Here is a 27,534-nt window from a genome sequence, read left to right on the forward strand (position 1 = left end):
GCAAGGACAAACGCCGTGAGACCCTGGGAGCCCCTCGCCCTCGCGGGCTGCACAGCGCTGCGTGTGCAGGTGCACGGCCCTCTGCGTGGGGGTGTGCACGCATGAACGGGCACGCGTGGGAGCCCAGGTCCCAGCCCGCACCGCAGTCTTTCCTGTTTGCGGCTCCTGCCCCAGTGCTGCCGCCGCACGAGCCAAGGTCCAGGACCGCACTGGGGGCGGCGAGCCCACTGCCCCGGCTGCGCACGGGCGCGTCGGTGGCTTCCTCAGCTGCCCGAGTCCCCAGCCCGCGGCCCCGCCGCCTCGGTGCGCGCCGTTCCCCTGGGGCCTGAGCAGACACTGCCACCCCCCTGAGCCTCCTGCTTTCTGGAATGTTCCCAGGCCCCGCCTCCTGCATCCCAGAGGGGCGGGTTCAGGGCGACAGTCGCGCAAGGCCCGGAGCCAGGGAGTCCAGGCTTCTGGGGGTGGCCAACAGCACCCGGCCACTGTCTGGAGGCGGCTGAGGACGGCCGTGCGAGGTCAGCCCGGGCGGCCCCGCGGGGAGGGTCTGCATCCACGTCTGAGAAAAGGTGGGGAACCCCGACCCCGGGCGGGCGGCGGCAGCGCCGGGCCGGCTGCATGAGGCGGCCGGGCCGGCGGAGCCCCCCAGCCAGAGGCTCGGGTCGGTGTCTCCCCGACACCTGAGAACGGGGTCACCAGCTTGTCTCTCCCTGCGTGGCACACACACACACACACAGTGTGCAGAGGTACATGCACACGTGTGCACTCACACACGCGTGTCGCCCTGCAGGACCGGAGGCCGCGTCCCAGCAGCTGCCTGAAGGCGCAGGAGCCCAGCTGCTGCCCTGAGGCCGCCGAGTCTGACCACAGCGCCCGCACAGGCCTGGGAAGCCGGCTCTGCCAAGGCCGCTCGGCTCTTTCGGGCATCACGCGTGGCTGCACAAAGCGGTTAACTGAACACGAGCCGCTGTAGTCAGGGCGTTTCCAGTCCTGCCTGCACTCACACGTGCACAGTCACCCACACGCACACATGAACACACACATGAACAGAACACACATACATGCACACCCACCGCGCACACACACATGCACACACAACATGCACACGCATGCACACACGCGCACACATGTGTACATCCACCCACGCAGACATGCACATTCATTTCCACTCACACATGTACCCACACACATCCACACACGCATGCACACACATGCACATACATGCACACACATACACACACGCATGCACACGTGTTCCCTGAAGGCATTTCCTGCAAAGTGGCTGCAATAGGCTCCCTTCTCTCTGTCCCCTCCCAGCTTCCTCCCGCACACACTGACCCTGCACACACACACGTGTGCACACACTGCACACACACGTGTGCACGCACACACTGCAGGGCACAGGTGAGGCCTGGTGGGAGGCATCCCCTTGGCCAGTGTGGTCAGTGAGGCACGTTTGGGTGCCCACCAGAGTGTGCCCAGGGCGTGGCCCTGCCCGTGGGCACGGAGTCTGCACGGGGCCAGCTCCCACACTGCCCATGCCGGGCGCTCTCCCCAAGGGAACGGCCTCTTTGGGCAAAGGCAGCCACCTGCCGGCCTCGTCCTGCAGCCCCGACCACGGCCAGCTTCCTCCTGGCTGGGCGGCCCCTCGCTGCCTGACCTGGGCTCCAGGGTACGAGCTGCCCTCCAATGCGGCGCGCGTGGTGCACAGGCCGGGCGGGCAGCTGCTGGCGCAGGGCCTGGCACACAGGGCTCGGGGAGTGCAGGGCAGCGCGGGCCGGCCAGAGTCGTGGTTGCTGGAACTTAGCCCACCACGATGCCCGGCCCTACGGGACCCGAGCGAGCCGTGTGCCCGTCCAGGAAGGCGATGCCGCGTAACCCGTGTGCATTTTCCTCCGCTCTACGCCTGACTTCGAGCTCTGAGCTGTGTAGCACACGACGCGTGCTGGCTTTCCCGCTGGGGTCTCAGGGACCCTCAGCCTGGTCCCAGGGGGACTTTCCACCTTTGCTGTCTCAGCGGGACCCTGGGCTGGGGGCAGAGGGCAGAGGGTGGAGAGCACACGGCCCCGCTGCCTGGCAGAGGCCTGGCCGCTGGCCAGCCCGGCCACTTGGGGTGAGTGGCTTCCCACTGGTGGGACCACCATGGCCCGAGACGCCAGGCTCCTCAGACTGACATGACGGGACCCGAGAGGTCAAGGTTGCCCGGCCTGGGGACAGGAGCCCGGCCCTGGAGCGCTGGGCTGCGGCCTGGAGCGCCTGGCTATTGAACACGCGGTAGCCGCGGTTTCTTCTCTGTCTATTGGAGTAGTGAGGCCCTGCCCGGTGGGAAGTTGTGAGGACGTCATGTGATCCTGTCCGTGAGAGGTGATGACTCGGCACCATGTATGTGGGGAATGAGGACCCAGCATATGTGGGAAGCCATGACTCAGCATAATGTACACGGGAAGTGATGAGCCAGCATACTGTACATGAGAAATGATGACTCAGCATAATGTACATGGGAAGTGATGAGTCAGCCTGATGTATGTGGGGAGCGATGACTCAGCAAAATGTGGGCAAGCAGTGATGACTTGGCATAGTGTTGGGAAACGATGACTCAGCACAATGCATATGAGAAATGATGACTCAGCACAATGTATGCAGGAAATGGTGACTTGGCACAATGCTTATGGGAAATAATGACTCAGCACAATGCTCAGCAGCCTGGAACCCTCAGCGGCTTCCGAACTCACGAGAAGCAGGGTCCAAGTCCCCGCCCTGGTCTACTGGGTGACCTCTGACCCCTCTTTTATTAACCTCTCACCCCCACCCCAAGGCCTCAGTGCCCCAGCCCCCACCTGAGCCTGTTCTTCAGACCCCCAGGGCTCCTCCTCCTCCGTGTCCCTGCTGGACACGGAGCAGCGTCCACACTGGTCACCCCAGCACCCACACGGCCCCCGCCGCTCACACTGCCCCCGGGCCGGTGTGCCCGTCCCCGTGCCCACACACTCGTCTCCTGCTGGTGCGTGGGCACCGCGGGGCCCTGCTGGAGCTTCGCTGGGGTGGAGCCCTGGGTCGGGGCCCCGCTGCCCCCACCGGGGGCGCCGCCCCCTCTGCCCCCACCGCGGGCGCCGCCCCCTCTGCCCCCACACGGGCGCCGCCCCCTCTGCCCCCACCGCGGGCGCCGCCCCCACTCACATATGAAGGGCTTGACAGTGCTGTGGATGTGTTTGTGTTGCTTCAGGCCGGACGAGGTGGCGAAGGTCTTGCCGCAGTCGGGGCAGGCGTGCGCCCGGGCGCCCACGTGCTGCGAGCGGATGTGCCTCTGCAGGTTGCTGGGGTCGGTGAACACCTGGGGAGGCAGCCGCGTGGGCGCGAGCCGGCCTGGAGCCCTGCCCGGCCCCCGCCCCGGAGCCCCGCCCCGGGCCCCGCCCCCGCCCCCGGCCCCGCCCCCGCCCCCGGCTCCGCCCCCGCCCCCGCCCCCGCCCCCGCCCCGGAGCCCCTCCCCGGCCGTGCGGTACCTTCACGCAGTTCTCACACTCGAAGCGCTTGCCGCTGTCGTGGGACATCTGGTGGCGGATGAGGTTGGACTTCCAGTTGAAGGCCTTGGGGCACTGGTCACACTTGTACTCCCGCTCCTCCGTGTGCACCACCATGTGCTGCTCCAGGCTGCGCCAGAGGTCAGAGGTCACCCCGGCCCCCGGAGCGCGCGCCCCCACACCGCCCGGCTCATCTTCGGATGGACAGACGCGTGGGTGGGGCAGAGACCCGCCTTCCCGGGTCCCTGGAGAGGGGCGGGACTCCAGGCCCCAGGCCACTGTGACCTTGAGGCTAAGCTGGGGCGTAGAGAGACTGGGGAGAGGGGCTCTGCGCTGCCTGCAGCCCCCGAGGGGCGTGGGGGCACGGAGAGGTGGCGGGAGTAGAGGAGGGGAGACCCGAACCGGTGCCCTCGGGGACACCCGCCTGTCCCCCACCCTGTCCCTGGGCCGTATCACAGCCCGTTCACGACAGGGACGCCCGCTGCCCGGGCATCGGCGAGTGTCTCCTTCCCCTGCTAATTGAGATGTATGTGTGGTGGGACGAGAACGCAGCCCACCCGGGCGGCGCTCACGCGAGGCCTCCGTCGGGATTGGTCCACACACTTGCTCCTTAGTCACCTGTCCCCGCCCCCCGGGGAGCCAGGGATGGGAGTGCAGCCACTTAGCCGTCTGAAGGGGTTTGGCTCTGACTTGGCCAGGCTGTCCCAGGGGGAGCCCCCCGAGCACAGCCGGCATTACCGGGGTCTCCCCACTCCACCCAGGAAGTTCCCCCTTCCCGGGTGCACACAGCTCCTGCGTCCTGACCCTGCTGGGCCTTGGGGCACGGAGGGCCAGCACGGCTTGTCCCCAGCTGCCTGCATCTGGCCCTCACTCGGGCCCCTCTCCGTATCCTTGGCTTCGAGTCCCTCCTGGGCCGGCAGCTGCCACCTTGGGTCTGGGGATCAGGGGGATCCCTGGTGGACCCCCCACCATCTGAGAGGGGCTGTGTGTGTTTGTCTCCTGGGGGAGGCCAGCCACGGTCACCCCCCTCCTGGCCTGGGACCGCCTCCCGGAAGCAGCCCTGGGCCCAGGCCCTGCACAGCTTAGGGTCAAGCCCGCGTTCTTTCTTTCTCCTGGTTTCTCTGCGGCTCAGCCCTGACCGTGCAGGCCAGCGGGGCCTGTGGCTTCCAGAGGGCAGGCACCTGTGGCTCCTCCTGCACACCTGCCCCGCCCCACAGTGGGCGGAGGCTTATGTGGGTGGGGTGGGGCTCATCCCCATCTGCCCCTGGGGGCCCTGGCCTGTCAGGGTGGGTGGGGCGGAGGAACGGGGGTGCTGCTGGCCCTGGGGGGGGGCTTGGGGAGGACGGGGTGGGGGACGGAGGCAGGGGGTGACCGACCGTGGGCCCGGGCGGCACCTGTACTTGTTGGGGAACATCCTCTCGCAGTCCTTGCACTCGTGGGCCTGCCCGTCGCCGCCCCCGCCAAGGCCCTGGGGCTGCAGCCCCTCGGCCAGGCCCTCGTCCAGCGCGGCTGCCACCACGCCGCACGCGTACTTCTTGTGGCGCCGCAGGTCCAGCTTGGACTGGAAGAGCTCCTCACAGTCCTCACAGCGGAAGGCGGGCTCCCCTGCGGGAGAGAGAGGACGGGCGGGGGTGGGCGCGCCTGACCCCCAGCCCCACCCCACAGGGCCCCGGGACCCCGGAGACTCTGAGCGCACAGGGCCCCTCCCGCGTCTCAGGCCCCGCGCCCGGCGTGCAGAAGGAAGCCAAGCCGAGAGCTTTGTTTATGAATTAGGAGAAGAAAGACGACGGAGCTCCAGTGCATATAATAAATTATTGTCGTCAAGGTCAAACGAATTAAAAGGGGGCAGCTATTATTAAGTTTACGAGGCAGCATCCTGACCACCGTGCCAAGGCAAACAATCGCCCGGAGCCGTGATCCCGGCACGGGCTGGGGCGCTCCGGGCGCATCCCAGCCGCTCCCGCTCGCGGTTTCCGCCTGGAGGGAGCCCCCCCGACCCAAGGCAGAGCCTGCGTCGCACACAAATGAGCTGCACAGGGCAGCTGCGTGCTCGGGGGAATGCGTGCGTGCGGCTGCGTGAGGGCTGGGTGCCCGTGCACGTGTGTGCGTGTCAGGGCTTCCAGGTTTGTGTGGCCGTGTGTACAGGTCTGTGGGGTGCACCCTTGTGTGTGTGCATAGCTGCACAAGACTGTGTTCCTGCTGCATGCAGCGTCTGTGTGCACTGGGCTCAACCCTGCACGCATGCAGTTAGTGTGTGCAAACGTGCACCCTCGCACAGGCTCATGCATACGTGTTTCTGTGTGCATGTCAGTGTGTGTGTTACCTGTGCATGTTTTCTGTGACTGGTACATGTATCTGTGCATTTGGCACAGGTATTGAAGGTGCATGTTGTATGTGCACACACGTTCATGAGTACGTGGCATGTCAACGTGTCTACAATTGTGTATGCATGAATATACATGCACATGTTTGTGTGTGAATATGTGTTGTGGGACTATACCTGTGTGCGCGTGTGCACGTGTGCCTATGCATGTGTGTGCACGTGTGGATGGGTGCCTGTGCATGTGTGTGCACGTGTGTGCATGTGTGTGCACATGTGTGCATGTGTGTGCACGTGTGGTTGTGTGGGGAAGCCACTGCTTGGAGCTGTCTGGGGATGTGCTGGGCCCCAGTCCCACGTGGGTGCTGGACTCACCCTGGGTCTGGGGAGGGGGCGTGTCAGGGTGGGGAGGGGACAGGTGACTCAGCTCCGGAACAATCCCCCTCCCACTCTGAAAGGCACCGTGGGCTGCAGGCCCCTCCCCAGAGTCCTCCCAGTGAGTGGCACTGGTACCCCAGCACCATCGGGTGCCCCCGGGCAGGACGGTCCTAGCGCCTGGGTGGAGTTGGTGCACCCGAGCCTCAGCCGGCCCGCGCACCAGGAGGGTGCTTCATAAGCGGTCGGCCAAGGCTGGGGCGGGTCCCTGCTGGTGCCGTGCTGCCCTGTGTGGGACCAGGGAGGCAGGGTGGTTGCAAGGTCACTAGGAAGGCGTCACGGCCATGAGCATCTGGGCGACCCTCGCGGGCAGCCCTCTGCCCGTCTGTCACCAGGGCCACCCTGGAGGGCGGGGCCCCCAGACCCCACGCAGCCGCCCCGGGCCGCGGCCCTCCCTCCAGCGCCTCGGCCACGCAGTCAGAAAGGCCAGTTTTTGTTTTGCTCTTTCTCGACCCAAGAACAATCCCGAAGCTGAAATTGGAAAACAAAGACAAGAAGCGACGCCGGCCCCACCCACTGCCCGCGGAGCAGCAGTGTTTTCCCAGTCCTGGTTTGGAATCTGGACGTCAGCGAAAGTCCAGCCTGTTCTCCCGTGTCCGAGGGCCCCCTGGGGACGGCGGGGGCGGCCGTGGTGGCCGGTGCTGCCCTCTCGCCCCTCCTCCCGGGTCCCGGCTCGGCCGAGCCTCGTCTCCCCCCGCGCCGGGGTGTGCGGCGGTGTGGTCGGGCGGCCGGGGGCCCCCGTGGAGCCGCCCCCCTCTCTGCAGCGTGAGCAATCCCATTTGAAAGAAGCCCTGGGGGAGGCGCCCTGTTCCGAGAACCCTCGGCATTGTCTGCTCTCCCGCGCCCCCACGCAGTCCCCCGCATCCTCTGTGCCGCTTCTGGCAGGGAGGGTGGCGAACACATTATTCCGAGCCTCTCTAAAAAGAAAAGCGTGTTTGAATGGAATATGACTGCCTTTATGTTCCCCCAGAGCGAGAAGTCCTCATGAAAGAGACCTGTCTCGGCGCTCCCCGCGAGCCTCAGAGCAGCGCCGAAAGTCGCGGCAGTGACAGATCCGCAAGGGGCTTCCCTCAGCGCTGACACTTGTCGCAAGACCCCCATCGCCTTTCTTCACGGAGCCGCTGTCGGGGAGAACGTTCCGGCCCCGGGACCGCGGGGTGCAGGCTCGGCTCCCACCCAGGGCAGCCAACCAAGGCCGCCGTCCCTCCCAGGAAACCCAGCCGGGGTCCCCAGCAAATCCCCCCCCCCAAGCCAGGCACACAGAGCTGCCCCTGGAGCCGGGGGCACAGGGCTGGGGCCGTGAGGTCCACCTGCTGACCCAGCTCTGCTTCCAGAACGCACAGCTCGCCTCACGGCAGGGCAGGGATGCCACGGGAGAAGGAATCCGTGCCTAATGGCTTCGGAGAAGGCAGGGCTCCCGGTGCCGGTGGCACCGTGACGCTAATGTGCCCGGCTGCAGCCCCCGCCCCTTCCCCACGGGGCTGAGTGCCCGGCTGCACTTAGCTGCGGCTGGGATAAAAGACTTTTTATGATAATTATCTTAGTGAGGAACATTGTTGCATTTTCTTTCTGTTGGATTCCGAGTTTCACTGGGAGCGGGAGGAAGCTGTTGGGGAGGCAGGCAGTCTTGACAGGAAAAGAGGGAAAAAGTCAAATATTTGATGTCGGGCCATTATGTGTGCGAAGCAATTAGCCCACAAACGTTTGATAAATTATTAGGAAAATGTAGACGCAGGTTATTTAATATCGGGGCTGGAGGGGGTGGGAGACAGGAATCCAGGGTTTTTTTTTTTTTTTTTTTTTAAAGAACCTCTGGAAGAAAGAAATTTCATCGTGCAGATGCAATGGCAGGGCCGACGCGGGCGCTGGGTTAAGTAGATTTATCTTTTGGAGCGCTCCTGTGTCATCTGAGACGCGCAGGTCTTTTCAACAATTATTTTAAGGGAAATGAGATCTTCCTCCCGCTACTCAGATCTCGCCATTTATTTTTCTTTTCTCAACGGCCCTAATTAAAACCAAACTCTGGAGGAGGGCACGGACGGGACCCGGCTGGCGAAGGCGTCCTTTCCAACAGCGCGGCGGCGTGAGGGGATGGGCCAGCGGCCGGGGGTCCAGGAGGCCCAGCTGTCCGCTCCGGCCTCGGAGCTGTCCCGCCGACTCCCACGCCCGGCCAGCCAGCACCACCGCACCCTGACACCGTGTGGCTCGGCGGAACGGCGGCTGTGCGGCTGTCAGCGCTAAGCTGTGTCCCAGCTGGGAAGGAAAAGCCGGGGCCCCTGCTTTGTCTATCGCGAGTGGGAGTCGGCTCCGGAAGCAGACAGAAGGGCCGACTGCTTTTCTGTTCACAGTGGGGTCTGCTCCCGAGAAAAGTGGGTGAGCGTGAGGCCGGGGCTGCCGGCTCCGCGGGGACCTGTGCGGGGCTGACGCAGCCTCCCTGGGACCTGCCCAGAAGCCGGGGGCCTGGAGGAGCGAGCAAAGGCCCCTGAGCCCAGCTGGCGAGGCCGGGGCTTTCTCGAGCACCCCTGGGAGGCCTTCCTGCAGAGGGAATCCCGTCTGCAACGGGACGAGCGCCCCAGCGCCTCCACGCTCTCTGCGCAGAGAATCCCTCCCCAACACTTCCCTCGGACCCGAGCCCCGAGCGAGGGGCCCTGCTCTGCGCCGCACAGTGCCCCTGTCCTGTCTCAAAGGAGACTCCCGGGGCTCGCGGCTGTCGGCGCTCAGGGGCAGCCCAGACGCTACCCCGTCGTCCCCTTTGGGATTTTGTTTCCACGTTGCTGTCCCAATGGTAACAGCCAGGGGTTCTGGAAGCTGACGAAAAACCCAGGTGTAGGGCAGGGCCCCGTGGGCGCAGAGCGCTTTCGCCATCGGGTGTGCGAGGGCTCTTTCGCACGTGATGGTGTTAGCCGCAAATTCCTCAACTCCTAAAGTCCCCTGGGACGGTCGCTCGTAAGAATCCCCTGGGACCCTCACTGAGAATTCAGCTCAAAGCCAATGCGCCCACGTCCCCAGAAGCCCCTGGCAACCCCAGGGCACAGCCCCAGCCCCCGACGGCGCCCCCAGGTGGGTGGGATCTTACCATCCAGGGCGGGCGGCACGGCGCCCAGGGAGTAGGCGCCTTCCCTCACGTGCACCAGCAGCTCCTCGCCTGGCTCGATGTCCTTGATGACCTTATAGTAAATCTAGGGCAGAGGCCAGAGACAAAGGTGAGCGCCGCTGCCCCCTCGGCCCCCCGCGGCCCCTCGGCGCTCTCGCCCAAGAGGAGCTGAGCCCTTCTCAATCTGCTTTGTCCAGCTTGGGGACACGGGTAAGGGGGTACAAGAGCAAGGGTGAGGGTCCCTCTCGCCCGCGCTCCCCAGCCCGGGGCTCCCTGGGGGAGATCGGCAAGAGGGGGGTCTGCTGGAGTCTCGGGTCTCTGTCCGTGCCAAGCGTGCGACGCAAATTCCGTCATTTCAGACAGCAGAGTCCCGGAGGACAGAAGCTGCAGGCCCACGGGGTGGGGGCATCTCTCAGGGCAGCCCAGGGCCCGCCCCCCCGCACACGGGTGTCTGGAGCTCCGGCCTAGGAGCAGTGACCAGCAGGCCAGGGCACAAGACTGGCTGGGGGGCTGGAGAGAGGTCCCAGACAAGCCCACCTGCCCAGGGCAAGCTGGGGCTGGGGTCCCTCCTGAGCGGTCCCTCGGTGAGGAGGGGGCTGGAGTCGGGAGGGGTGCAGAGAGCAGAGGGCTGGTGCTGACTCCGGCAGCGGGGACTGGGGGCAGACGGCCGCCCCCGCTGTGTCGGGGGGTCCTGGCTGCTGGCCCTGCTGGTCTGCGGCTACATGTGACCCCCCCACACTCCGCCCCAGGCCCTGACCCCCAGGCTGTTTCCCTGGGAGGCCTGGGTTGTGTCCCCAGCTTCTAGCTTTGGCCTGGCTATGGAGGACATCTGGGGAGTAGACCAGCGGACAGAAACGCTCTCTCTTTTTCAAACAAACAAAATAAACAGATAAAATGAAAAACTAGAGAAGAGAAACGGGTCAGAATCAGCTGTGTTTTATCTAAAACCATCACACAGCGGCTGAACAGCCAGCCGCCTTGTAATCACCGGGCTGGGACCTCGAAGTCCGACCCACAGGTGGAGAGGACGCCGGAGCCAGCTGGGGCTGGGGGCGGGGGTGGGAGGGCGGTTCCACCTGCGGAGGCGGCGCAAGGTGCACTGGTGTGCAGGCGGAGGACGCGGGCCGCGGTCCAGGGCTAAGTGGACCAGAGCGCACCTGGCCGCGGCGCGCACCCCTCTGGCTCTGGCTCTGGCTGGGTCCGGCGCGGGGCGCGGGGCGCGGACCCCGTCCGGGGACCTGCGGGTGCCTTGCGGGACGCCCGGGGTACACAGGGTGGGTGGGCGGGCCGGCAGCCAGAACTGACCGCGAGCGGCGGGGCGCGGGGCGGAGGAGGGTTGGGGGAGGCGATCCGCGGTGGCACAGAGCGCGGGACTTCCCCGGCGTCCGCGCACGAGGCCCCGCCGCCCGGGCGCGCAGAAGCCCTGGGTCCTGCCGGGCCAAGGCCGCCTCTGGGGAGCCGGAGCTTGCGGACCGAGGAGGCATCCACACCGCGCGCTGCAAGGCGTCCCACCCGGTGACTTCCCAGGGGTGCTGCCCCTCCTCCCACTCACGCGGGAAGCACCGGCCCGGTGGTTTCCAGGCCAAGAGGAGAAGCTGAGAATGAGCTCAGGGACAAAGACCCCGCCAGGGCGGCCCCCGCTCCCCACCGCCCCGCAGCGGCCCTGTCCGTCTGAGTGACAGCTCTGCCTGCGGTGCTGTGAGCGTGAGGCCGGGAGTTTCTGTTTGGTTTAAGGCTCTGAGGGCGGGGAGCCTTTAACAGCCCGTTTACTGCCCAATAAACGTCTCTAAACGGCTTTAAAAATAACCAGGCTGCCAAACGGGCCGGCTCCGCCCTCCAGGCCGGCTCTGGATGAGGACCGCGCGGACCACCACCACTCTCTCCAGCCCGGGGCGGGGGCTCTGTTCCAGACACACAGGCAGCTCCTTGCATGAACCCGAGCTCTGGGACAAACCCTGGCCGCGTCCGTTCTCAGCAGAAGGCGGGGACACGGCTGGGGCAGGGTCCCACTGGGGCAGGGTCCCGCTGGGGTAGGGTCCCCGGCTGGGGCAGGGTCCCGCTGGGGCAGGGTCCCGCTGGGGCAGGGTCCCCGGCTGGGGCACGGTAGGCTGAGCCCGGCCGAGCCCTTGGCGACCTCACGTCCCCAGCCGGCCTCCAGCTTGTGGTAACAGCCAGCAGTTCCCAGAGGAAGACGCCGCCCCCAAGACGAGGAGACCTGAGGAGGCACCGGCACGCTCTCCGGTCCAGTCCCAGCAGGGACCCACGGCAGCGCGGCCGAAGTCCCTGATCCCTTCGAGGGTCCGGCCCAGGTGGCACCAACGGCCTCCGCTCTGCGGCAGGAATGAGTGGTTTCCTCCAACAAGTGGCCTGCTGGCCACGCCTGCCCCTCTGCTCGGTGCGGCACGAGGAGCCGTGGAGGACGTCCCAGGGCGGCACAGGCGGTGGCCTCTCCACAGCGCCGAGCCCAGTGGCGGCACGGACGCCTCGCACCATCCCCAGTCTCGGGGTTGCCTGTGCCTGAGTTCTTACAGTCTCTCGCTTAGGGCAGGCAGGCGGCCTCTGAGCCCTCGGCCACGCGGAGTCCCCCGCGGCCCTGTCCACCTTGCACCCGGCCTCCGCAGGGGACGGCTCAGAGTTGCAGCCCTGGTCGTTTTCTATTTTTTGACCTCTGCAGGATTCCGGAAGTTTCTGGGTGTGTTAGCCACTCGCTGTCCTCCCATGTGGACATCCAGTGCCCTGGGGCTGGCAGACCGGGGCAAACGTGCCACGCTGACCGGATGCCAGCGTCGGGCGCTGGGTGCGGGGAGCGTGGGACTCCTTGTAGAACTCCACGGTGGCCACCGTGCAAATCTGAAACTCCTGAAATGAGAACTTAGACGGAACCCACACAAGGCAACGCTCCCGGGTGGCAGGGCGGGCACGCTGCGTCCCAGTTCCCCGTCCCTCGGCCTGCCTGGCTGCCTGCTCTCCCTGGGCTGAGTGGGAGCGCGGGGCAGGCCCGGGCGGGCTGCAGGGCCCGGCAGCGGGCTCCTAGGCAGGTGCACGGTGCAGCAGATTTCCATCTGTGTCGGAATGTTTGTTATCTTGTTGCTATAGGTTGTGGTCTTCCCAAGCGGCGCAGACACAGCACATCCTCCGCCCCTCTCTTCCTTGGCGGGGGCTCCAGGGATGGCGCACAGGAAAGGAAACCGGGGCCCACGACGTCCCTGACCACCTCTGCTGATGACATCTTCATCCGCAGTCCGCAGAGTCCATCACCATCCGTGCTGGCACTGGGCGGTGGAAGGTACGGAAAGGGACGGGCATGGGGCCGGCGCTGTGGCGTAGCCGGCTAAGCCTCCACCTGCGGCACTAGAATCCCAGGTGGGCGCTGGTTCGAGTCCTGGCTGCTCCTCTTCCAATCCAGCTCTCTGCTATGGCCTGGGGAAGCAGTAGAAGATGGCCCAAGTGCTTGGGCCGCTGCACCCACGTGGGAGACCTGGAGGAAGCTCCTGGCTCCTGGCTTCAGATCGGCACAGCTCCTGCTATTGTGGCCATTTGGAGTGAACCAGCGGATGGAAGACCTCTCTCCCTCTCTCTCTCTCTCTCTCTCTCTCCCCCCACCATCTCTCTGTAACTCTGCCTTTCAAATAAATAAAATAAATTTAAAAAGATAAATAAAAAAAGAAATGCTACAGTGACTCCCCTGTCTGGCCTGTTTTACTTTCAGAGGGAAAAATCCATCAACCATTTGAGCCAAACAGAGTAGAAGTTTATGATTTTAATTTAAAAAATTGTGGAGGGGGGAGGATTGGGGCAAAGGGAGCAGGCAGTGGGGGGAGAGCCAAACGGTGCTCATGGGGGCCCAGCAGGGAGGACGGCCGGGGGTGGGGCCTGGGCACGGAGCGGCTGCAGTCGGGGGCTCTCACAGGCTGCGGAGGGGCCGCCCCTGGAACAGGCTGGTGCTGCCCGTCTCCTCCCGGTGCCTGGCCCGCCCTGGGGGCGGCACAGCAGGACAGAGTAGGGCTGCTTTTGGGGACTGCAAGGTATGGGGGGCAGTGTCTGGTGAGCTGGCCTGGGAACCCTCTCTGAGATGTGCCGGGGCCCAGAGCCCCCGCCCAAATCATGCTCCCCAGTACACACGAGCGGCCTCAGCCCCACGTCCCCACCCCAGCCCTGCTGGCCAGCGGCCGCTCTGCCTGCAACCCGCATTGCCCAGCCCAGGTAAAGCAACAAATCCAGGAACAAACCCTGTCTTCGTCTCCCAAAACCTCAAAACCGCTCAAAACCGTTGGAGGAGGAGCCCCGGGGGGGCCCAGAGGGGGGAGTCGGAGCACAGTGGGGGAGGGGCGGGGCTGTCGCCTAAAGGGGCCCGAGATGGGGGGCTGCCGCTTCGGCTCAGGCCAAGATGAGACCTGGCGTCAGAGCGTGGACGGTGCTGCTGGCACGGCACGGCAGGTGCCCACCGAGGCCCGGCTGCGGCTGCGCCCGCCGCCCCACGAGGCCCCCGGCGTCTGCTGTGGCCCTTTCGTTTCTGCCCCCCAGGCTGCCCCAAGGCCTTTGGTGCTTCAGGAACAGGAAAACCCTGAGCCGAGGGCGTCGGCCGAGCCCCAGCACCGCCCGCTGCGGGCTCCCGCTGCGTACGCAGAACCGCAAGTCACCTTCCAGATGCTGGGCGCAGCCCCTCCCCACTCACCCCTCCCAGTCCCACGGCCATGAGGGTGACTCCAGTTCACAGAGCGGTGGGAACCTGAGCCGGGGCGTCCAGCGCACCCACAACCCCCTTCCGTGCCTGCATCCTACAGGGGGAGGGAACCCCTGGGCTGGCACTGCCTGGCCCAGGTGTTCTGGTGTCTGTGCCTGCCTACCGGCCAGCGGCCACACAGGTGCACAGAGACCGGCCATGCCCTGTTCCAGGCAGCGGTGTGGGGCGTGGAGGTGACATGGGGGCCCGTGGGCTGGGCGGCCGCCTGGGGAGCTGTGAGCTGCACAGTGAGATGGAGGGGCGCGTGCCCCCAGAGCCTGTCTGACTGTCCAGGGCCAGGAGGCCCCATGATGGCCAAGAAGGACCTGGTCCCCCCCACCTCCGCCCTGTGCTCCCTCCCAGGGGCTTTGGAGGGTGCACAAGTCCCGGCACCCCTGGCGGAAGCTGAGAGCCTGAGCCGGCCCCCTGGGAGCGTCTGCCCGGGGCCTGAGCCTCTGCCTCGGGTTGCTGTGGGTTCCGCCCAGGCTGCGGCCGCCTCTGAAGCCCGGGGCCCGGGTCACGTCTGGAACTTCAGCATGTGGCCCTCGGGTTTCTCCCTGGCGTCCCCTGCCGATGCCACGGGCGAACTCCGCCATGTTCTGTGACCTCAGGCGTCGGTGCCTGTGGTCCCCTCGTGGGTATGAGCAGTGCCGGCTCCTGTGCTGAGCGAGGCCATGCCTGGGGCGAGGCCGTGAGAGCCCAGAGTGCCGGGAGATCCCGGCAGAAGCCCTGGGCGCCTCGCGGCGTCTCCATCTCGCAGAGAATCCCGCCTTCACGCACCGTGCTTTCTGCGTCACGTTTCTGGAAGTTTCTCTCGCAGCTCTGCCGAGGGTCACAGGTGGCCTCCAGGGAAGCCGTGGTCCCGTGGCCAGCACCCGGGAAGCCATGGCCTTGCCTCGAGGTCCCGTGGTCACGTGCCCCACCTCGTCCCATTCTAGAAGGTTCCGCAGAGTCACTGCACTCCCTCAGCAGGTGCCTGCGGGGGGCTCCGAGGGCGGCTTCTTGGAGGGGTTCGCGCTCGCGCTCGTTCAAAGGAAAACATGGCCTGGAGCTCATTTTCCCTGGATTTGCTGGAATTCAAAGCTGGGGCTTCATGACGAGGCGCGCAGTGCCTGGCGGCCCAGCCGCCTCCTGTCCGTGCCCACGGGGTCTCCTCCGGCCTGGGTTGGCTCCCACGTCCCTGGCACCCCAGGGGCTGCCACACGACTTGCAGTCAGAGGCGCCTCTGGCAGGAAGGCTGCTGGGAGTCTCCCTTGCCCCGTCCTCCGCGGTGTCCCCCGTGGTGGGCGAGGGAGCATCCGGGGACCAGGGCGGGGTCTCCCGTGAGGGTGGAGGGGTTGCAAGTGTCCCCAGCGAGGGGTTCGTCTGTGCTCCGGGCTGTTTGGGGGTCACACATGCAGTTCCCTCTGAGCATGGCTTTGAGTCAGCCCCAGACACGAGACGGGGAGAATTAGCCCCATGGGGCCGTGTGCAACGGAGCCCGGGCAGGACGCTGGGTGTGGGCACCTGGGCGGCCTGAGCTGACGCTGCGGTGGAGCTGCAGCTCAACCTCCTTATGGGACAGGGGAGTCCATGCCGCCACTCTGCGGGCACCACGTGCCACGTGCCCCGGCCACGCCAAGCCCGTCCATGTAAAGGGCTCTGTGCCATGTATGGCCCTCGTGGGGCTGAGATGAGGCTTGCTGAAGTCTTGGTGACAACTCAACGATCCTTGACCGCCCCCTCCCGTGTCTCGGAGAGCTGGCCGCAAAGGCGCCTGCTTTGCAGTGGAGTTCGGCTCAGACGTTCAGAGCAAGACGTCCGGGTCTCGCGCTAGTCCAGTCTGCAGCTCACAAGAGCCTGGTCCCGGCCCAGCCACACGGTGCACCTGCCACGCAGCCACGCGGTGCACCTGCCACGCAGCCACGCGGTGCACCTGCCACGCAGCCACGCGGTGCACCTGCCACGCAGCCACGCTTTCCCAGGGACAGCCAGGGTCAGGCGCACGCCCAAGCCGAGCTCCGGGGGGGGGGGGGCTGTTCTCACGGGAGCCTCAGTGCCTTTTCCCCAGGTTTCCAGGGCTGGCGCTGTCGCGTAGTGGGTAAAGCGACCCTCTGCGGTGCCGGCATCCCACATGGGCACCAATGAGAGTCCTGGTTACTCCACTTCCAATCCAGCTGCCTGCTAATGGCCTGGGAAAGCCGCGGAATATGGTCCAGGTGCTTGGGCCCCTGCACCCATGTGGGAGACGCCGAAGAAGCTCCTGGCTTCAGCCTGGCCCACCTTGGGCCATTGCGGCCATTTAGGGAGTGAACCAGTGGATGGGAGGCCTCTCTCTCTGTCTCTCCTGCTCGCTCTCTGTAACTCTGCCTCTCAAATCAATACCTCCGATTTCACTCCTCTGCAAGGGCACAAGGATCCTTCCATTGAAGTCCTGTTCTGACACTGAATGTTATTCTTCTATCTATCTATCTATCTATCTATCTACCTACCTATCTACCTACCTACCTACCTACCTATCACCCACCCATCCACACCCGCCTGTCTATTACAGCTTATTTTCAAACACTTTGGTTCTCCCGCAGGCGGCTGAGGTTCGGCCGTCAGGGGGAGGGGTCTCCTCCCCACGGTCCCAGGCTCGGACGGAGCCCCACGGCCAGCAGCCCCGGGCGGAGGAGCAGAGTCCGCCACAGCCCGGGCCGCCCAGGTTCTCCAGGTCCCCAGGGGAGGGCGGCCTCTGTCCCCACAGTGGCAGAGTTCATGTTTGCAGAGGAAGCCACGCGGGACCCCAAGACACTGCAGGAAGAAGCCAACTCGGGGGACAGAGACGGCGGCCGCCGCCCAGGAGACCCGGCTTCCGCGTGCAAACTCGGAATTACAGCCACGGCCGGAGCCGCTGGCAGACCAGGGCCGTCAGGAACGATTCTGCCTCTGTTCTCCTGGGCACCCACCCCGCCAGCGCACCCCCAGCCTGGGAGGGCTGGCGCAGGGAAGCCACCCAGGGCCAGGAGGCAGGCAGCACGTGGGACGGCTTGGCCGCCAGCCTGGCTGGTTCCAGGTGTCCCTCAGTGCTGGTGGGGCCACGGGTTTGCCCCGGGCAAGGGCTTACAGCATACGGGGCCGTGCCCTCGCAGGCTGGCCTGTCTGTCCCCGGGGTCTTGGGGCCCTGGCCAGTGCGGGTCCCCTGCTGCACGGGGTTACACAGCCCCCTTTGCACACGGTTCTCCCTGCTCCCGGGGCTCGTGGGCGGTGGCCTTCCCAGGCCAAGTGGGCCCTGTGCTGTGGTCCTGGCTGCTCCTTCCTCACACTGACCTGGCACTGCCAGCCCCGGCAGGACTGTGGCCGCAGCCCCCCATGCGCCCTCCACGCGTTCACAGTGGGGGAGGCTCCCCAGGGACCACAGGCACATGCACCACCACCAGTCGGGGTTCGGCAGAGACCCCTGGCCGCGGGGCACCCCGGTCAGTCTTGGGGCCGCGCTCACGGGGCCGGCCGGCCGAGGAGCCCCCACCTACCTGCTCGTTGATCTGGCACATGGTGAGGTTCTGGTCGTCACAGGAGCACGCCACACGGATGTACTTGAGCCAGCTGCCCGCCGCCGGGCCGGCGTCCACACAGAACTTCTCCGCGCCCAGGTCCTCGGAGAGCTGCTGAGGACGGAGCAAAAGCAGGAGTCAGGGGCAGGCGGGCCCGTGAGCACCTGCGCCCTGGGCCCGGCGGGTGTCAGCGAGGCCCGCGGTGCCCCCAGCCTGCCCACGCCCAGCACAGGGGTGGGGGGAGCGGATCACAGCCAGGGCCGAGGCGACAAAATGAGGCGTCAGCGCCGCCCGAGCTCCCCACTTGAGAGAGAGCAGGGCCGCTGGGGCCAGGCCTGGGCCCTGTGCAGAGGAAGCGCGGGGCGCTGAGCTCAAGAAGGCAGAGGTGTCGCTGGTGTGTGGCTGCACACGGGCCTGGGGGCCTGCCGTGTGCACGCGTGTGCACGCTCAGGTCAGTCTGCACAGGGTCCCAAGCTTTCAGTCTCGGGAACACTGGGAAGCGTCAGTGCCCACCCAGCGGCGAGCGAATGCCCAGCTTTGCCCACCACGCCCAGGGAACACGGCAGCCCCTGGCCTCGCTCCACTAGCGGTGGTTGACGAGGCACGAGGGCCATTTCTGGGCTGCGATGTCTCTGATTTGGCGCCGCCCTGCCCTCCAGGAGGGCACCTGGGGGTGGCGGCAGCAGGTGGAGTCCAGCCCCGGCCCCCCTGCTCAGCTCAGCGACAGCTTTGGGTTCTGCCTGCAGAGCCTCCAGCGCACTTGGGCAAGTCCCAGGCCGCCCAGCCCGGCCCAGGACAGAGGGAGCAGAGCAGGGGAGGGGAGGGCAGGGGAAAGGAGGGGAGGGCAATCATTGGCAGGGGCCACTTGGAGGCCCTGGAGGTAGAAGGGCTGTGCCCAGGGGCCGGGGGGATGGGATCTGGGGGTCAGCAGGCCCAGCGAGGTCAGGGCAGGGGGACGGGGGCCAAGCGAGCCCCTGGAGGCTGGCTGTGCATCATGGGCCTCGGTCCCGGAGTGGGGGAGGCCCGTGGGAAGGGGACTTTGGCCTCTCTCCCGCTCTGCCTGCTCTCTGTCTCCTGGCCACCACCAGCCAACAACCCAGGGGTCCCCGCTAGGAGCGGGCGCTGAGGCCCTGAGCACCAGGCCTGGGAGACCCGTGTGTGTGTGTGGGCAGGCTCTGCTCCCAGGCTCAGCCCAGCCACAGGCTGGCGGTGGTGGTGGGAACGCTGCCCCGCCTTGCGGCCTGGGCACTGCGTCCAGCCTGGGCTCTGTGTTCCCCAGGGCCAGCCGTGAGTCCCACGCACCTCGTCCCAGGGCATCACCCCACAGGGGACAGGCCCCCCCCTCAGGCAGCGAGGCCTCCCCCACCCCCTCCCGCCTGTGACAGCGCTGACAGGAAACCTCGGAAGAGACCCCCGGCCGAGGTGTGGTTGGCGACACCTCCCCCAGCCGGGGCACCTGGGCCGCCTCAGCCACGGGGGGCGGGGGGGAGAGGCTGGGCCCCCGAAGCCAACAGAGCTTCCCGCCGCTGCCCCGGCTGCCCCGCCCCACAGCCCCGAGCATGTGGGCGCCCGGGAGCCAGTCTCCGTCTCCCTCTGTCCCCACCGGTGCACTGGGGACCCTGCTCCCCGGGGTTCTCCTGAGGCCTGGTGTGGCTCCGGGGCGACCAGCCTGGATTTCCAGGGCCCGGGGCCTGTCTGTCCACAGAGCCGCTGGAAGGAAGTCCACATCACCGGCCAAGGAGAAGGAGGCTCCTCCCTACCCAGTGTGTGTGCACGTGTGTGCATGCATGTGCTTCTATGTGCCTGTGTGTGCGTGTGTGTGCCTGGGCACCGTGAGAGAGGAGAGGCAGGCATGTGCATTTGTGTGCATGCATGTGTCTGCATGTGCCTGCGTGTGCAGGTGTGTGCTTGTGTGTCTGTGTGCCTGTGTGTGCAGGTGTGTGCCTGCATGTGTCTGTGTGTGCCTGCGCGTGCAGGTGTGTGCTTGTGTGTCTGCGTGTGCCTGCGTGTGCCTGCGCGTGCAGGTGTGTGCTTGTGTGTGTGTGCCTGCGTGTGCCTGCGTGTGTGCTGCGAGTGTGTCCCCCTTGTGGTCGCAGGGCAGCCAATGTGTTCTGGAAACAGTGAAATCCGCCCCATGAGAAGATGACCCAGAGGTCCCCGCCTGCCCCTTGATTCCCTCCTGCATACTGAGCCTTTGTCACCGTCATCCCTGGAACAGGGACGCCCTCCACGGGCAGCCACCACCCTGCCCAACAGCTGGTCCACGGGCAGCCATCACCCTGCTCAAAGCCTGGCCCACGGGCAGCCACCACCCTGCCCAAAGCCTGGCTCACGGGCAGCCACCACCCTGCCCAAAGCCTGGCCCACGGGCAGCCACCACCCTGCCCAACAGCCTGGTCCACGGGCAGCCACCACCCTGCCCAAAGCCTGGCCCACGGGCAGCCACCACCCTGCCCAAAGCCTGGCCCACGGGCAGCCACCCCATGGTGAAGGCATTGCTTGGTTGGGAATCTTTCTTGCATGGACCGACACCCTCTGGGACGGTTCTGCAGGAACCCGGATACGTCCCCCCCGCCCTGCCCCCGCCCCCCTGAGCCAGGGGAGCAGGAGCACCCTGCACGTGGATGCCCCTCCCATGGGAGTCTGTCTCTGTCCTCCAAGGCCCTGGCCCCCACCACCAGGCCACCCCCGTGCCCTGGGGCTCTACTCTCCTTCCCAGCCACTCCCAGTGACCAGCTCCCTCTCTCCCATGCCAGGAAGACCTGGCCCTCACCCCCGACCCCCTGGGGGCCACAGGGGGCTTCTCCTCTTCCCGCTGGGCGTCCTGAGGTGACCCAGGAGGTCTAGGTTAACCCTTTCCTCCCGAAAAGACAGGTCCATCTGCCTCGGAGAGGTCTCACTCCAGGAGAGCTTCGGGGCCCCGGACCTTTGGGAGACGTGCAGGGAGGGGCTTGGGCCTGTGCTGCCTGTGGCTGGGTTCCTGCCCCACCCCAGGTACCAGAGCACGTCCTGGTCCTGGTCTGACGGCCCAGCCCTGTGAGGGTCTCGGGGCCCCTGTGCACAGCAGGGGACAGAGCGGGGAGGGGCAGGGGTCTCGGAGCAGGCCTGCACCCGAGGAGGTGCTCAAGGTGTCCCGGGGCCGAGGAGCCCGCGGCCCTCGCTCAGGCTGCCTTCTCGTTCGGGGCACAGCTGGGGCTGGGCCAGTGCCAGGTGCAGACAGCGCAACGCGGGCCGCAGACGCGCCGGCCCGTTCTCACCTCCTGCCTCCTCCTCCCCAGGGGCTCCTCAGTGGCCAAGCTGGGGCCTTGGGGGCCTCAGAGCACAGGTGTCCCGGGGTAAGGCTGGGTGTGCAGGCAGCACCAGGCCCACGGCCACAGATCTGCGAGGTGGGCGCTCTCCTGAGGTCCCGGGACATACGGCCACCTGGCCCCAGCGCTGCGATGCTGGCCGCCCAGAGCGAGGGTCTCTGGCCCAGCTCGGTGAGACACAGGATTCCATGTGCTCTGCGGTCAGAGGGCAGGTCCAGGGGTCCCGGGGCCCCGCGCTGTCTCCTTTGGAGCAAGAGCTGCCCGCACCCATGAGGACAGAGCCAGGTGACCCCGGCCCCCGCCTGGTGGACCTCAGCTGGCCTCCGGTGCCAGCTGGCCTCCGGTGCCCGTCCTGGGGCGGGGGAGCCCATGTTTTCCTGCCTGGTGGACACTGTGTGGGCCCGAGTTCGGGTCTTTCTGCTCCGACCCCTGGGAGCCTTGCAGGAGGCCGGCGGGGACTGGGAGTGGCCGCGTGCAGGTCGGTGCACGTGTTCGGCTCTGTCTTCCCGAGACACCAGCCAGGGAGGGGCAGGGAGGGAGGACGCGGTCGAGCCCCCGGCCTGCTCGTGGCCTGAGCTAGGGCAGTGGCCTGGGGCTGAGGCTCCTTGCAGACTTAGAATCCAGCTCCCTGCACGGTCACCCTGGACGCCTGGCTCAGAGCTGTGTCAGGCGGCTGTTCTAGGATCCCGGAACCCGCGGAGCACGCCGCTCCGCCCATCGCCCCCAGCAGGCCTCCTCCCGCCCCCCGCATCTCCCGCCAGCTCCCCCGCTCACAAACCGCCCCCGTCAGAAATGCCGTCACGAGACGAAGGGATGGAGAAATCCTCTTAACCTTGACAAGAATTTTGGCCATCCTCTGAGGTTTCCTGCCCTTGTCATCTGGCTCTGCTGAGCCGGCACGGGCAGCGCAGGCCCGGCCGGGGAAGCCGCGGTGTCTGCCGTCAGCTCACCTAATGGACTCAGCCTGCAGGAAGGAGCCGGCCCAGGGGGAGGCCTTTGCAGGGCCCGCGTCCTGCCGCTGTCACGGCGCTCCTGGGAGCCAGTGCACGGTGTCGGCCTGGCAGCCGGGAGCCGGCTGGAGCCGGCAGGGGCTCTCTCCCTGTCACCCTCACCCCCTCACAGGGCCTGCAGGCTGATCCAGTGCAGTGGGCCCCAGTCATGAGCCGTGGGTCTCTCCTGTCTGCAGGCACACATGCGCGGACACACACGCACACACACACGTGTGAGCACACACAGACTGGGTGGATCTACGGTCTGAGACAGAGTCCGTTCTCATGGCCAGGGTAGGGCCATCCTGGCAACTCCTCAGCCCCGTCCTGCCATGGTGGCTGTGGTGGCCACGTGGCCAAGTGCTAAGGAGAAACATGGCTGGCAGGATGGGGTCACATGTGCTGGGCAGACTGCAGTCCTGGCTGGGGCCACAGGGCCTGGAGCCCACCTGAGCTGGGCTGGGAGGGAGGGGGCAGGGGTAGGAAAGGAAGGAAGGGGGGATGGGGGACTGGTGGGAGACAGAGGGAGAAGGAGGGGTGGGGGGGATGGAGGGAGAGGGAAGGGGGAGGGAGGCTTCCTTAGGACCCACGGACAGTGCATGGAGTCCTTTCCTTCACAATGAAGCCCGGCTCCCTCCTACGTCCATGGAGAGAGACAGAGACGGAGAGATAGAGACGGAGACAGAGAGATAGAGACGGAGACAGAGAGACAGAGACGGAGACAGAGAGATAGAGACAGAGAGAGACAGAGAGAGACAGAGACAGAGAGAGAGACAGAGACAGAGACAGAGAGAGACAGAGACAGAGACAGAGAGAGACAGAGACGGAGAGATAGAGACAGAGAGAGAGACAGAGACAGAGAGATAGAGACAGAGAGAGAGACAGAGAGAGACAGAGACAGAGAGATAGAGACAGAGACAGAGAGATAGAGACGGAGACAGAGAGATAGAGACAGAGACAGAGAGAGATAGAGACAGAGAGATAGAGACAGAGAGAGACAGAGACAGAGAGAGACAGAGACAGAGACAGAGAGAGAGACAGCGACAGAGAGAGATAGAGACAGAGAGAGAGACAGAGACAGAGAGATAGAGACAGAGACAGAGACAGAGAGAGACAGAGACAGAGAGAGATAGAGACAGAGACACAGAGATGGGGTGCACTTTCCGAGGTTTGCTTTGGGGAGGAGCTGGGTGGGGGGCTCGTGGGTGCCCTCCCTAGGCTGACCTTGGGCAGTTCCGGGTTCCAGGGTCCTGGGGAGCCCCCGGAGCAGGGCTCAGGATTCAGATGCTACGTGGCAAGGTCTTGCCACCAAATGGGGCTCGGCAGGCAGAGGAAGGTGCCGGGGATGCCCTGTGTCCACACCTTGTCCATGACCGGCAGATCCTCCCGGCCTGGGGCCAGCCCGAAGAATGCGCACGTGGGAGTCACCGACGTCCACCCTCCATCGCGTCTCCGACGGCCCCGTGAACTGTGCACCCAGGTTACTAAGACCCGGTCGCCCCCTTCAGGGTGGGCAGCTGGGTCCCCCGGAAGAGGCGGCGCAGTCACTCCCTGCCTGTCCTCACCTCCCCAGCCACTGTCCTTCCCCCCGGAGCACCAGTCACACAACCTGTCCTAGCGCATTGATTCTCATGGATCCGAGCACGGCACCTGCGCGCCCCGACTCCTGCGTCCCGGGGAAATCTGTCTACCACGCACATGGCCTTGGGCCCCTGGGACGCCCCCGGGGAAGCCACCCAAGCAGGTCCAGCTCCACCCAGGGCTCTGAGTGGGAGCCACGGGGTGACCAGCATGGCGAGGAGCACCCCTGGCCTGCGCTCTGACCACGCCCCGAGCACGACTCGGGCAGGACGCGTCGGGACCAGCCCCGGTCTCTGCCGGCAGGCAGGGACGGCCCACTCCTGGTGGGCACACTCCTGGCTGCAGTCCCCCGGCTTTCTCCCCCGGGTGCAGGGTGCAGTGGGTCCCGCACGCCTCTCCCTGGGCCTCACTCACTCACTCGCCACCCACAGGAGGGAGGTCCTGGGTCCCTGTCTCCTGACGATGAGCCCAGCACCCAGCTCGCCAGGTGCCCCAGGCTGACTTCTGCCTCTTTGCCTGGATGTTTGTCCCAGCACTGAGATGGGATTTCGACCGTGGTGTTGACAATGAGGTCAAGGCCAGGGAAACAGTGGTGGTGGCCCTGGGGGCCCTCGCCTGTCCATGGCTCGGTGGCCGCAGCCTCGGAGCCTCCCGCCCAGACATCGGCCCCGACAGAGGCCTGCAGCGACAGGGCTCCGCCTGCCATTTCTGACCTCCAGGAAACCAAGCAGAGAGTGAAGGCGCTCACCAGTGCTCCCTAGTGCCGGCCCGCCCCCACCCTGGCGCTGAAGCAGGAGAAACCGAGACCCATGTGGGTCTCCCAGCACGGATGTCCCCAGCAGAGACCACCACCAGCACCTGGGTGACCTGCCCATGAGGGTCCCCGAGTCCCAGCTTGGAAAGAATCATCCGGGCCCGTCCTGACCCCAGCTCCGCTCCTCAGACCAAGTTCACGGCCCAACCCCCTCGGACGGCACGGAGGGGCCCGGGCAGCTGTGTGGCCCTGGCTGTCTCCCGCCCAGCCTGAGCGGGCCAGAAGGGGTTCAGGCGACCGAAGCCCACGTGGTTTTTTCCAAGCCGAGCTTGACTGGCGCAGGGTGGAGAGCAGGCGGGGCCCGAGCCCGGCGCGTGCACAGCAAGGCCTCCGTGGCGACTTTCCGAACCGAGGTACTTTGGTTTTGGTTTGGTTTTTGATCATAGAAAAGATGAGGTGGGCCCCGGGCTCCGCCCACAGGAAGCGGTTCCCCGGCGCTGAGGCACAGCCCCGGGCGGGTGTCACCTTCACAGCCGTTCTCGGCCACTTGGATGGTGACACACCGCAGAGCTCCGGGTGCGGCAGCCCGCAGCGGAAGCGGGAGGGCGTCCCCACAACGGCCGAGCAGGGGCAGCCAGAGTGGCTGGAGCCCAGCGTGGGAAGCCGGGCCCTGGGGCAGCCCAGAGGACCTCTTGGTTGGACGAGTGCCCCCTGGCATGGGAGCCCAATGCCTGGCCTCCCTGCCCAGCTCCGCCCCCCCCCCCCCAGCAGGAGCCGCCCAGGGGGCCAGGACCCTCAGCCTCCGTCAAAGCCCCCGTCACCACCGACAGCCGCAGCAGGCACCCTGGAGCTGCGAGTGGCTCTAGCTGCTCACCCCCAGCCGCTGGAGAGGTCGGCGTTGTGCAGAGCCGGGCCCCGGGGCTCCCCCCTCCTCAGCCTTGGGCAGGGGCAGTGACCCGGGTCTGGTCAGCCGCACTCTGCTCGGGCACCCCTGGGTGGCTGCAGGGGCTCAGCACCGAGGCGCAGGGAGACACCCCCCCCCCCCACGTTACATCCACATTGGTAGATGAAGATACGGGCACAGGTTGTGGTCTCAGGACCGGCGCCGCGGACCCTGGCCCTTCCCGCCCGGCTCACCTCTCCCCTACTTGAGGATGGTGGCCGGTGCAGTGGAAGCTTCCCCGGAGCCCTGCTCAGGACGAGTGTCCAGTCAGTGCCCCTGACTGTCTCTGCCAGTGGATGGCTGGCAGGACGGGTGACTGGACGGAGCTCGGACGGGTGATAGATGGTGGACGGGTGGATGGACGGATGACGGGGGTGGGTTGAAGAGTGTATGCACGTATGTATGGGCATTTGCGTACGTCAGTGGGTGGATGAGCAGGAGGTAGATGGGTGGGCGGATGAGTGGACGGATGAGGTAGGTGAGTGATGGATGGGTCCATGGGTGGAAGGCTCTGCTCCTCCCACCTGCCTGGACACTTACGTCTTCCCCCAGTGAGAAACAAGGGAGCATCCTGGCAGAGCACAGGGGAGGCCACCCCAGCCCCCTCGGGATGGTGAGCTCCCCGCGGGATCCGAGTCTATACAGCATGGTCTACACTGGCAGTGACCGACATACCCCAGTACATGGAGAGGGCCTGGCAGACGCCCAGAACAGCCAGCGAGGCCTGGGAGGGCGGATGGTAAACTGAGGCCCCCAAGACAACTTGGGGCATCCCCTCCTGCCCCTCCGTGTCCCACACACATCGTTGGAGCTGTGTGCACAGTGTGACGGGGATCCCTTCCCCAGGGCGGAGGCCCCAGCGCACAGCAGGTGCAGGGCGAGGGTCTGGTGAGCACCCAGGACCCCCCCGGCCCATCCCTATCCTCTCCCTTCTGCCCCGGCCGCGCGGCTTCGGAGGGGCAGCGGCTTTGTGCCTTCCCCACCACGCTGGTGCTTGGAGATCAGTCAGTGCCAATCTCTACAGGCCCAGCCCAAGCAGAGACCTCGCCAGCCCCGCGCCACACAAGCACGGCCATGGCAAGGGGCTCCTGGCACAGACGCCGTGGCCTTTGGATGCTCTGCCCATGGCCGGCTCTGGTGCCTCCATGGAGTGGCCCAGAGGAAGACGCCGGCCTGGGCTCGGGCCTTTCTCAGGAGAGGAGCTTTTCCTTCGATGGTTTACTGTGACGAAGCTGCTCCCCGGGCCTTCCTGCTCCGTCTCCCAGCAGCCCAGCGGCTAGGACCCTGCACACGGCAGTGCTGGGTTTCTGGACCACTCGGCGCCTTCTCGGCTGGAATCCTCCCACCCGGGTTCGGAGAACGTTCGGGTTCTTGGCGATGGGCGTTGGCCACCTGCTTCAGCTTCCCCTGGACGCCTGCTCAGCCTGAGCCGTTGTCCCGGGGCCCCAAGTGTGGGCACGGCAGGCTGGAGGGGCGTGTCTGGAACGACTCAGGGACAGAGGTGGGCAGGGGCCCCTGAGCGATAAACGGAGCCGGTCCCGTTCAACAGCCCTGCTCCCCACCCCGGTGTCCGTCAAAGAAATTGACAGCAAGGCCCCGGAGGAAAGTGCCCGCACCTGTCAGGTGCTCACGGCCGCCTTCAAGTGCGCATCCAAGCCCAGGGAGCAGAATCGAGCAATTTCTTAAAAACCCGGTCCCAAGCCTTCTGTGACGCACGGGGTCCCCATCGCCTCGGCCAGGCCCGCAGCCTCTCTGAGCCGAGAGCACGGCACGGCCGGCCCCCCGGGGGCCCAGCGGCGCGGTTACGAGCCAGGGACTGTGGGCTGTGCTGCAGGACCACGGGGAGGCTTCGGCAGAGGCGCCCCGGCTGCCTGAGGCTGCGTCGTGGTCTCTGTGGCCAAGCCCTTCCCGAGACGTCCCTCCAGACAGAGGTGTGGGGACCTCTGGTCCTGGGGCTGGCTCTCAGCTGGGCATTCAGAGGCCAGCAGCCAGAGCTGTCTCCTGCAGCGCCCCACCCAGCCAGCCCAGCGACGGCAGGGGTGGGCGCGGTCCCGGGGGGCTTCCCAGGCCTGGCACACGCGTGCACGGTGCCCCCAGGCTCCCGACATGACCAGGCTGGCATCTGAAATCACTTCGCTTTGGTGGTTCTTGCTAAAGGACGATGACTTCTAAAAGATCTTTTAAACTAAGAAGAACAGCTGCCCGTCTCCCTAAGGGCCTCGTTTCGAAGACGAGCTTGGTTTCTTGTCGACTTGACACCCAGCTTCATTTTCTAGAAACAGCAGAATCATGACGTCACCACCCACGCAGCGATCCGGCGTCTCATGGAAATGAACAGCTCAGCGGTCGGGGCGCCC

The 27,534-nt window shown here is 66.2% G+C and overlaps 1 protein-coding gene across 6 annotated transcripts in view; it reads right to left on the reverse strand.

Annotated features, from left to right (window-relative positions):
* The window catches only part of PRDM16 (PR/SET domain 16), a 251,130-nt gene that overhangs the window by 19,705 nt on the left and 203,891 nt on the right, over positions 1-27,534 (reverse strand). For 4 of the 6 annotated variants that reach the window (XM_070077084.2, XM_070077083.2, XM_070077087.2 and 1 more), the window contains 5 exons: positions 17,582-17,716; positions 9,347-9,449; positions 4,910-5,120; positions 3,498-3,645; positions 3,175-3,328 (listed from right to left, as the gene is read on the reverse strand). In XM_070077084.2, coding sequence (XP_069933185.2) covers positions 3,175-3,328; positions 3,498-3,645; positions 4,910-5,120; positions 9,347-9,449; positions 17,582-17,716 — 751 coding nt within the window. The remainder of the gene's footprint in view (positions 1-3,174; positions 3,329-3,497; positions 3,646-4,909; positions 5,121-9,346; positions 9,450-17,581; positions 17,717-27,534) is intronic. The other 2 variants (XM_070077086.2, XM_070077082.2) reach the window with 1 other exon arrangement.

The sequence above is a fragment of the Oryctolagus cuniculus genome, chromosome 7 (assembly GCF_051225735.1).
Source record: "Oryctolagus cuniculus isolate XC-2025 breed Fujian yellow rabbit chromosome 7, ASM5122573v1, whole genome shotgun sequence".
Taxonomy (NCBI): Eukaryota; Metazoa; Chordata; class Mammalia; order Lagomorpha; family Leporidae; genus Oryctolagus; species Oryctolagus cuniculus.